Genomic DNA, 11,865 nt, shown 5'->3' with positions numbered 1-11,865 from the left:
AACTGTGACTCTCACAGGCCTCAGTCCTTTTTCCCGCTCAGGCGACACTGTTCACGAACTGAGCTTTCCGATCGGTTGTTTGCCCGCTCGGGCTCCTCTGCTCATCTAGCCGCTCAGTGGCTCTGCTGTTTGCTCGACTGACCACTTTCCAATTCGACCGCTACGCCTGCTTGAGCTGCTCTGTCCGATCGGCTGCACTACCCGGTCAGTCCACTCGGTCTCTCGCTCGGACTTCTTGGACGGCCATTCGCTCGGCAACACAGACCTGTTGCTTGGCCAATCTGTCCGCTCAGCAACACAGACCTGCAGCTCAGTTGATCTGCCCACTCGGCAACACGGACCTGCTGCTTGGCGGATTTGCCCGCTTAGCAACTCAGTCCGCTCTGCTGCTTGGCCGATTTGCCGGTTGGCAACACAGACCTGCTACTCAGTCAATCTGCTCGCTCGACGACTCTGTCCGCTCTGTCGCTCGTCGGCACGTAGCAGAAATCAACCCCTGCTAGCAGTTTAAGATTATACACTCAGGTCATCTCGATTGTAAGTTGAATTTAATTCAGTATAATTTAAATTCAATTAATACCTCGTAAATATCTAAAAACAAATTATTTCTTCCAACACAAATAAGGTTGTTGTGCTAGACAAAACCACATACCAATCAGAAGCTTCCAACACCCAAAAGGAGCCCGCACAACCCTTCATTAGATCTGAGCATGGAGCAGGGAGCACAAAGGAGCAACTTTAACTTGGCACACAATATAGCAAATCGAACTACTACCACAGGTACGTAATACGATCATGGCTATAGATTTGATGGACAACAAGGAGGTGGCTATTGGCTTGGTGGATAATATGGCAAAGAGAGTTGATCTTGATAGCCTGGGTGATACTACAACCACTGAACCTCGAGTGCAATTGGAAACACAAGGGGCACTAGTGGTGCAACCGAAAGCAGTGAAACAATGGGCTACCCTGCTCAAAGATAATCGGAAGGTCAGCATGGCGACTCCGTCACAACAATTTTGACGTGAAACAATGGGCTAACCAGTCATGGGGATTGAAATATTAGACATATAAGTGAAGTGCTGATAGGTAATGGAAAATCAAATATTAGGTATTTAATTTATTTTTATAATTATATGTTTTATAATATAATGTTAATTTTAATATGCATATATATTTTTTAATGATGATAATTGAATGTAAAGAAGAAAATCTAAAATAAAATAAAATTTTAAAATATATATTTTTATAAATATACATGAGTCTGGTTCAAGTTCAACCACGTCGGCGTCGCTACACCCGACGGCGGAAGCAGAGTATGTCGGTTGCCCTTGTTGTCAACCTCTCCTCCCTCTCATTCTCATCTCCCGCCTCGCACTCGCTTTGCCCTCTGTTGCCGTAAAACCAACCTCCCCCGTCTTCCTCCTCGGACCCCATGCCCTTCGCTTCTTCTTCTTCATCTACGCCCGGCTTCGTCCGCCGGACTGCGGAGTCCGATGAGGAGAGCGAGACCTCCTCATCCGACGAAGAAAACGGCTTCGAGGAGGAACCCCCGGTCGAGGAAGTCGATGCCGCTGAGGAAGCTGCTCTCCGCAAGAGGAAGCGCCCGCCCCCCATCACCATCAGTCTCAAGAAGGTCTGCAAGGTTCGTTTTTGTTCACCCTCGCCTTCTTCGCTCTCGCTTCCAACCTAGGGTTCACTTGATCACTGCTGCTATGGTGCTGCAGGTGTGTAAGGAGTCGGGCCACGAAGCGGGGTTCAGGGGAGCTACCTACATCGACTGCCCCAAAAAGCCTTGTTTCCTCTGCAAAATGCCTGGTGAACTATTGTTTCTCGTTTCATTTTTTTTTTAATTTCTCCCTTTTTTCATCTTTCTTAATTAGACAAGTTCAGTGGAACCATTCTTGCATGCTAGTTTGTCTTATCGTGTCCACGTTTAACTTTGTAGGTCACACTACGATGTTCTGTCCCCATCGGGTAGCAATGGAGCATGGGGTGATTCCGGCCCCTGAAAAGAATACTAAGACGTCATTGGATTATATCTTCAAGCGGCAAATTAATGATAAAATTCCCAAAGTGAGGAACTTATGTGAAAAAAATTCTTTTGAACCAATTACTAATGTTTTTTTAAAGGTAGCTATAAGAGCCCTCAAGCACTCATATCTTGGTGAAAATGAATTTTGAATCCAAGATCTTGGTAACAAATTTTTAGATGCTTACCAACTAAGCTAGCTAACACAACCAATTACATTGACAGCAGGCTTTTGTAAATAAATACAGTCGGCTACCTTCCCCATGGCCCAGCCACAACAGAAGATTCATTCTTGGCAAGGATCATGTGGTGACAGCTGTTAGTCAATTGATTTTATTTTTCTCAACATAAATTGATGACTAAACTCATAACATACCAGATGTGATCTTCCCTATCAAAACTTTTGTGAAGTCAAAGAAATTCAAGAACAAGCATTTACTGAATTTTTTTTTGTTTCGTTTTTCTCGTTATGTTTTTTTTTACATCCACTTAAGCTGTATAACTTACATGATGAATCTTTTCCTTCATTGTTTTTTCTAGATCAAACCTGAATTTGTGATCCCTGATCAAGTAGACTGTGGGTTAATAAGGTTTCATAGCAGACGAATAACATGCTTGGAATTTCATCCAACAAGGAATAACATTCTTCTATCCGGAGATAAGGTAAACAGTCCATGAAAATTCACTGATTGTTATTATTGTTCCATCTGTGTTTTAATCAGCACTTTCTTGTTATCTGATTTCTCCTTTGCCAAAGAAAGGGCAACTTGGAATCTGGAACTATGTCAAACAGCTTGAAAGGACAATTTATGGGTCCATACACTCATGCATAGTTAACAACATAAAGTAAGATTTCTTGCTGTAATAATGGGTTATACTCTCTCACTTTAGTCATCCAAGAAGTTATGGTTTCTTCCTCATTCAGGTTTAGCTTAGGCAATGATGCAATGGTTTATACATCATCCTCTGATGGAACTGTCAATTGCACTGACATGGAGACTGGAATCAAAACTCTTTTGTTTGATCTTAATCCTGAAGGATGGAATGTACGTATTGATTTCTAAACAATGAGATCTATTTATATTCAATGTTTGAGTGGCACGAGCCTATTTATTGCACTGTTGTTGTTGTTCTTGGCTACTATTTTTAATTTTGAAAATGATCTTCGGATCCAGCGAGAAGTAATTTGGAAGGGATTTTGTGTATACTACTTCAGTAATATCTTTGCTTTGATCCATATATTTACACTGTTAATAAAATGTTTGGTTGTGTTGCAAATGTCAAATCTTCATACATCTTAGTTTGTCATGGTTTTTGCCAGTTTCCTGGGAATGACAAATTTATCTATTGCTTGATATTCTAATAAACCCCTCGGCAATGTTGCAGTGTTGTCTGAATAATGTCACCAATAAAAGAATATCATTTAATTGTAGTTACATCTGTGTGTCTTTTAGATTAAATTTCCTTCTTATTGTTATTCTTGTTTTTCATTTTGTTCTTCTCTTGATCTCTTCTAGGAAGGAGAAATCAGTTAAGTCCATGTCTACTTGAATGCATAGTTGTGGTCCCCAACAACTCTTTACCTTTGCATCTTATGTTAGTTTGAAAGATTATCTAATGGTTTTTCTTTTTGCTGATTGTTTGATTTACCTTGCTTTAGTTTTTCCTTTATGCTGAGTCTTTTTTATGAGTTGGTCATGTATTCTTGCAATCTATCACTTGCCAAAGTGATCAACTTCAAAACAGGAGGTCAAGGGGAAAAAAATAAGCTATGTTATCATCCATGTGAAGGGTTCTAGAGCTTGTCTTTGTACACTTTAAATGTGTATGTGGATGATTTTTTAGAGCTTATCTTTAAATGGTTGTCATATCAAGTTTTGTTTTGTTAATATTATTTTGCTGAAGAGAGTTGGATCTATGTAAGATCTAGTTATGAGCTTTAGTCGTAATTGCATTTCAGGGACCTGCAACTTGGAGGATGCTATATGGCATGGATGTTAATATTGAGAGAAGTGTTTTATTTGTAGCAGACAACTTTGGATATCTCTACTCGTGAGTGCCTATCACTGATTTCCTACTCTGGTCCTTTCATTTTGTTTATAATTTGTCTCTGGTGCCAACATGATAGGAGGTTTGTTTTATTTTATTATTTGCATAGTCCTACTGTTGATCTGAGTACTTGCATTACTTCACAATAAGAGTAGGAAACATTGCATATCTTGAAACTAGCATCTTACCATCTTGAACTTAGCACTTTACAATCTTGATCTTGTATGCAAACACTGTAAGATTATCTGGTCCTTCTACATTGATAATACTTAACCGTGGTTACAATTCCTTGTCTTGCTAGCTCAGATTTTCCTCATTCATATGCAATTTTGGTGGCTATCACATGTTTTCTGTTTGATTAGTGTGGATATGCGATCAAACAAGCACACTGGCGAACCAATTTTAATACATAAGAAGGGTAGCAAGGTTGTGGGGCTTCATTGTAATCCTGTACTACCAGATCTTCTTCTAAGCTGTGGCAATGACCACTTTGTAAGTTTCTTAGATTTTTACCTCTGCCAATTCCTTGATTATTGTTTAAAAGGAGAATTTGAGGTGAATCCTATATTCTCTTCCTTTAAACAACTAAACCTGCTAAACCTTTGAGTTTGCATGTCAGGCTCGGATATGGGATGCAAGACGATTAAATATTGATTCTTCTCTCGCTAGTCTTGCACATGGACGTGTTGTTAACTCAGCATATTTCTCACCTTTGTCTGGAAACAAAATCCTAACTACATCTCAAGACAATCGCATTAGAGTGTGGGATTCAATTTTTGGCAATTTGGAATCTCCAAGTAGGGAGATTGTCCACAGCCATGATTTCAACCGTCACCTAACTCCTTTCCGAGCCGAGTGGGATCCAAAGGTTGGCTTTATTTTCTTCACAAAAACTAAATTAATTATGCTTAAGGAAGGAATAAAAGATGTGTTTGATATCTATTACCTTAGCAAATGGTCAAATTTATGATGATTTTGTATCTATGAGATGCAAACATCCAACTCTGAATTTGGTAATTTGTTCAGGATCCTTCTGAATCTCTTGCTGTTATTGGTCGTTACATAAGTGAAAACTATGATGGAGTGGCTTTACATCCTATTGACTTTATAGACACAAGTACTGGCAAGCTTGTGGCTGAAGTAATGGACACAGATGTAACAACAATCACCCCTGTTAATAAGCTTCATCCTCGCGAGTATATTCTGGCATCAGGAAGTTCAAGGTTTTGACTTAATTTTTGTTTCTCAGATTATCGGTGCTCACATTTGACCGTTTTAACTCTATTTCCTTGCAGAACAATATTAATTTGGAAGATAAAACCAGAAAAGTGGAAAACAAAGACAGAACCAGAGAGGAAGCAATTCATATTTAACAACACTGAGAAGAAACGTCATGGAAAAGTTGACAGTGACAGTGATGGTGATTCTGATATCGACCCCAAAGGGAGACGAAGCAAGACTAAGAAATGCCAGAGTAAATGCACTAAATCTGGTATGAAGAAATCTTGACCCCGAAGGGAGACAAATACACTAAAGCTCATATGAAGAAATCTTCTAATCGCTGATGACTGGTATAACTTAATTGAAATGTGAAGTTTGAATGCCTATGGCTTGCATAGTTTTGATGACCCTTATTTTGTAGTTGGCCACATTTTGTTTGTCCCTATTGGCATGTGGCACTAAATATAAACCTCTTTACATTGTAAATATTGTGTTGTGGGGCTACATCAGTCGCAGTTTTTAGTTACAGGATATCTGCCTAATGTGGATCTTTCATTACCATCGTTCCGAAAGTTTAATCAGTATTTTCCTTAAAAACAAATTGAGCATTTGAGGTTCTGTTATTCAGCCAACTTCCAAAATCTCAGCCATGTTCTCCTCAAATGTTCTTGTTATGGTAGTAGAAGTATTAGAGATTGTAAAAGATTGTTCATTTCGGAAACTTAACTCTGATATTGATTGGAGAATGAGGCTAAGGTGACCTCGGTGGGTCCGAGTTGGGGCTGGCTGTTGGGGCTGGCTGTTGTTAAGGTTGAGTTGGGTTCGTTCGAGCAGTCGGGTAGGAGTTAGGGCTGGCTACAATTAAGATTGAGTTGGATGAACTGGACTTAGTTCGACTCAGGTTTGTAGGATGATATTATATAGAGCTGAAGTTTCCCAAGAATTGGAAGGCTCAATTGAGTTCAGTTTCGCACTGCCCTTGTTCATGTTTAGATTAGATGACCGATCTAGAGAGGGTGGGGGAGTGAATTTAACCTGTAAATGTGATTTTAATCTTCCTCTCAACATGACCATATCAGCAATTAGCGGAGTAGAATAGGCATAAACAAATTAACAATCGCCAACACATTTGTTTAGCGTGGTTTAACAGCACAGTCTATAATCCATCGATCGATTACTCACAGAAAGCACAACTAATTTTCTAATGCTTAGTCAATTATTGAAAATAGAGACATTTTTTACAATCACAAGGAATATAAATATTATAAAAGAGAAGTGTTAATCGAACCTTTGACGGATAAGTAATGATTTAAAATTTATTTTGATTGTCTTATGGACTAATATGTTATGACAACTCTGTAGGCGACAAGTAACATTGCAGGTGCATTGTGAGTCTAGCAACATATTTGGTAAATGAAATCCTGATAAGTCAAGTAAATCGGATAAGACCAATGAAGTCTTGGTAGGTTAAATAGATAAGATATTAAGTAGCTAAAGTCTTAGTAGGTTAGATTAGATACTAGGCAAGTGAAGTCTTAATACATCAAGGATGATTGAATACCAAGCAGGTGAAATCTCAGTAAGTCGAAGTTAACAAAATACCATGCAAAGGAAAAGAAATCCAAAATAGAACTGGCATGAGAGTTGTGAGAGAGTGACCTATATTTTTAGGTGAAGGTAGTTCTTCTGCAACATAGGCACCGACTTAATCCAGAAACTAATAGGTGTTTTAAAATTAAAGTCAGTCCAGTAGATTGTGTTGGTTGCTACTCGGAAAATCTATAGATTCCATTGTACAAAAATTTTGTACAAAGGTCTGAACCTTTTCCTAGCTACCATGTGTTCTTTTAAATTAAATTTTGGATCGCCTGCGGAACTTAACACGTTTGATCCAAAACTTAATCTATTTGTTCTTTTAGGTTTTGATTTGGATCTCCTGCGGAACTTAACACGTTCGACCCAAGTCTCCTTAAGTTATTAATTCCATTAAATATTAATTTCCATAATTGGTTCCCAGTACTGACGTGGCGAGGCACATGGCCTTCTTGGATATGGGAGCAACCACCACCGACTAGACAAAACCTTTTATAGAAATCTAATATTTAATTTCCTAAAATAACTTTAGGTTAACCAAAAAGAACAATCAAATCACAAGGAAAAGAAAAAACAAAAGAACACAACATCGAAAAATATATTCGAAATTCTAGAACGTAAGCCTCTTGTATTTGGTATTATTTCCATAAATAACTAGTATGATGCGGAAAGAAAAATTACTAGTTATACCTTGTAGAAAAACCTCTTGATCTTCTATCGTATTCTTCTTCTAACCTCGGACGTTGTGTGGGCAACGATCTTCCGAGATGAGAAATCACCAACCACCTTCTTCTCCTCCTAGCTAGGTTCGGCCACAAAGAAAGAAGCTTCACCAAGGAAGAAAATCAAAACACTAACCAAGCTCCAAGAGATGCTAGCTTCCTCTCCTTCTTCTTCTTCTTCTCCAAGTAGTATCCGGCCACCACAAGAGCTCCAAGGGAAGAGAGGGGTTCGGCCACCACAAGATGAAGAGAGGGAAAGGATGGCCGGCCACACCAAGGAACAAAAGAGGGAGAGAAAATAATAGAGGTTGTATCTCTTGAAGGCACCCTCACCCCTTCTTTTATATTCCTTGGCCTAGGCAAATTAGGAAATTTAATTACAATAAAATTTCCTTAATTTCCTTGACATGATTTAATTGAGAAAAATAAAATAAAATTTCCCCAATTGAATTCAATGGCCGGCCACATCAATGAGGAAAAATTAGACAAGTTTTAATCAATAATTAAAACTTCCTAATTTGTTTCCGGAAATTTTAAAAAAAAAATAAAATTTCTTTTTAAAATCTCTTCATGGTTGATAAAAGGAAATTTCTATAATTTTAATTTTATCAACATGTGGATAATTTTAAAGAGAAAATAAAATATCTCACCAATCTACAAATAAGGAAAGAGATCTAATCTCTTTCTTTAATCTTTTGTAGATCTTTTACAAGAGAGATATTTTAATTTTAATAAATTATTTCTTCCACATAATAAAAATTAAAATTAAAATCCCTTTTTAATTTAATTTGGCCGGCCCCCACTAGCTTGGGTTCAAGCTAGGGCCGGCCACCCAATTTTATACCTAGGCCGGCCCTAGCTTGGTTCCCAAGCTAGCTTGGCCAGCCCAGAATTGGTGGGTATAGAAGGTGGGTATAGGTGGGTATAGTACTCTATAAATAAGAGGCTACGATAGGGACGGAGAGGAGGAATTGGTTTTGGTCTCCCGATAAAATTAAGCATCCCGTGTTCGCCCCAAACACACAACTTAATTTTATCAATAATAATTCATTCCACTAGAGAACTATTATTGAACTACCGCACCAATCCCAAATTACATTTTTGGGCTCCTTCTTATTATGAGTGTATTAGTCTCCCTGTGTTTAAGATTTCGAATGTCCACTAATTAAGTGAGTTACTGACAACTCATTTAATTAATATCTAAATCCAAGAGTAGTACCACTCAACCTTATCATCGTGTCGAACTAAGTCCACCTGCAGGGTTTAACATGACAATCCTTATGAGCTCCTCTTGGGGACATTATCAACCTAGTATCTCTAGGACACAGTTTCCTTCTATAATCAACAACACACACTATAAGTGATATCATTTCCCAACTTATCAGGCTTATTGATTCATCGAAGTAAATCTCACCCATTGATAAATTAAAGAGATAAATATCAAATATATATGCTTGTTATTATATTAGAATTAAGAGTACACACTTCCATAATAACCGAGGTCTTTGTTCCTTTATAAAGTCAGTATAAAAGAAACGACCTCAAATGGTCCTACTCAATATACTCTGAGTGTACTAGTGTAATTATATAGTCAAGATAAACTAATACCTAATTACACTACGACCTTCTAATGGTTTGTTCCTTTCAATTTTGGTCGTGAGCTACTGTTTATAATTTATAAGGTACTGATAACATCATCTTCTGCATGTGACACCACATACTATGTTATCTACAATATAAATTAAATGAACAACTACAAAATGTAGACAATTTGACCAAATGTGATTCTTTATTCATAATGAATATTTACAAAGCTTAGGCTTTCAGTATACACTCCAACAGATTGAAGTCTCTTCCAATCGACTCTATGAGTTGTTTGACCAAATTTATCTTATTTCAAAATCCAATTGATTAATGTCACTATTAATTTTGAATTATTGTAAATTAAACAGGATAAAATCAAAATTAGTTGATTATTATGAGCTTTCTAGTCGATTAAGAATTCTATCAATGATAAATTCAGTCCAAGGAAACTCGACTGAGGATAAAATCAATGGTAGTTGACTAAAAAAGACGAGTTTATCGACTACAGACAAGGTGAGTTAATCAAGAAGTAGATTGTGGTTGACTATGATGGATAGTTGACTAATGAACATATGTAGTCAATTCAACGCAAATAATAGTCAAATAACCATCGTCGTGGATAATGATTGAATCTGTTGGATAAATCAACTAGAGGGTGGTAACCGGCCAATTAGAGCATATTGATTTGCATCTATAAAAAGGGACTTGAGGTTGCTTGATCAGAACATCACAAGATCTTTAAACATTGAAGACTTCTTAAAACAGCATTCCCTCTATATTTTTGTAATGGTTTGATATTTTTATTTCAACTTGTTATTATAATGCTCATTTGATTGCTACTGCTTAATCTTTGTGCATTATCTTTTTGACGCTAAAATCTTGATGTATAAGTTTTTCGAACCTTTTATTCCTTATTGTATGAACTAATTTTGTAAAGGTTTCTCTACTTTTAAAAAGTTTTTTAAAGGAAAAAATGATAGTGTATTTGACAGAGTGATTGATCATAATGGATGGATCAGTTTTTTTTTATCGACTGATAAAAATCTGATCTTGCTCAATCTAGTATTCAAAATCAGATTTTTGGTCAATTGATCAACAGGTTCGATCAACTGATATATAACTGTGTCATCTTTCCGTCAGGTTCAATCACTTTTTCAATCGCCTTATCATCAAGAATGGTCGATAGATCCTAAACTTTCCATTTAGAATCGGATCGCATCCCGCCTGATCCGTTGATCGGATATGTCGGTCACCCAATCAACAGGTTCGGTTGACCAATCTGGCATTCGATCTTATCTCGGCCACGTATCATACATCAATCATTTGATGTCATGTTATCTTTGTCTCTCACATCATCAATCGTCTGAACCCATTTATTTGGTTGCCTGAATCGTTCGATCGATCGAAAAATCTCTTTCGATCTACCGAATGATTGTTTCCTAAAAAACAGAGTTAGCATAATAGATAAAAATAGTAATAGTCATGCAAAACAAAGTTAACAAATAAAATATGATCGTGAATGCTTTATTATTTAGTTGAAAAATTATTTGATCTCGACTTTGAAATCTACGTTAGTCTCTTAGTTAGATCACTACCTAATTGTAGGATTACCCTCGTCCCAAGATATTAGACTCTCCTCACAAACTTATGTTCAGAAGGACTTCTGCTAAACTTACCTTATTTTTCTTACCTGTCAAATGTCCGGACATGCAGATTCATTTGAACTTCCTCTGCTTAGTGCCTAATCAATTCATCAGAGCTTCCTCCTACTTGATGTCTGATCCTATTGACCCATCAAGTATGTTTTGTCAGATGTCCGATTCATTAACTCATCAGGTCTTCCTCTTCCTAGTGTATAGTTCTCTTGATCCACTAAATCTTTGTCATCTAGTGTTTGGTCCTCTTGACCGAGTAAAATTTTCCTTGCTAAGTGACTTGCACACTCAACACCTATATCAAATCCATAATATCTCACTTTAAACTTTTTCTCTAATATCAAAATACGAATTTGATTATCTGATATTGTTTGCATCAACACCCCTAACTTGTAGTTCATAACCTATACTCCTTTTGATAGATTTCTCTAAAAGGTCACTATCTTTCTCCTCTTCAGAGTGTCAGAGGTAAAGAAACCTCATAAAAGGGAATTATAGTTTTACAAGAAAGCATAGCAAAATAACAAATAAAATTTCTTTGTTGTTGTGTAGATGGATGCTTCTCTTCATACCTCTTAACCCTATTTAAACACCTCCTCCACTCAACGAAGTTTTGACTCAATCTTATTAACATGGCAAGCTTTAGTTGTTTAAGTGCTCTTTTCTAGTTGACCAAAACAACCACTTCTCTTGCTAGTTGTTGCTTCTTGTGAAGACCTAGCGCCACACCCTTTGGTCGTCTAAATTGCTCAATTTGATCGACTAACCTTGACTAGGTCCACATGTGCTCATTTGTCTATTAGTCGACTAAGGCGCTCCATTTGGTCAACTAACTTTGACCGGTTCCTCAATTCTAATCCACATGGTTTTTGGTCGACTAAACCACGTTCATTAGTCGACTAAAGCTATTAATGGACTAACCATGCGGTTGACTAACTTTGATCGATTCTACCATCACTCCTTCCACCCATAGAAGTCAACTAATAGTAAATAGTCTCTAATCATAAGC

At 37.3% G+C, this 11,865-nt stretch overlaps 1 protein-coding gene across 1 annotated transcript; it reads left to right on the top strand.

Annotated features, from left to right (window-relative positions):
- The first annotated feature begins 1,283 nt into the window (after window positions 1-1,283).
- LOC122016863 (DNA damage-binding protein 2-like) lies at window positions 1,284-5,860 on the top strand. Its single transcript, XM_042574293.1, has 11 exons — window positions 1,284-1,645; window positions 1,728-1,818; window positions 1,949-2,076; window positions 2,573-2,695; window positions 2,790-2,878; window positions 2,958-3,078; window positions 3,993-4,084; window positions 4,444-4,573; window positions 4,701-4,949; window positions 5,108-5,304; window positions 5,377-5,860. Exons 1-11 carry the CDS (start codon window positions 1,436-1,438, stop codon window positions 5,588-5,590), a joined length of 1,644 nt encoding a protein of 547 aa, XP_042430227.1. The 5' UTR covers window positions 1,284-1,435; the 3' UTR covers window positions 5,591-5,860.
- Window positions 5,861-11,865: the final 6,005 nt, after the last annotated feature.

Source organism: Zingiber officinale, chromosome 8B, assembly GCF_018446385.1.
Source record: "Zingiber officinale cultivar Zhangliang chromosome 8B, Zo_v1.1, whole genome shotgun sequence".
In the NCBI taxonomy this organism is placed as follows: domain Eukaryota; kingdom Viridiplantae; phylum Streptophyta; class Magnoliopsida; order Zingiberales; family Zingiberaceae; genus Zingiber; species Zingiber officinale.
This window is presented reverse-complemented; position numbering and strand designations above follow the sequence as displayed.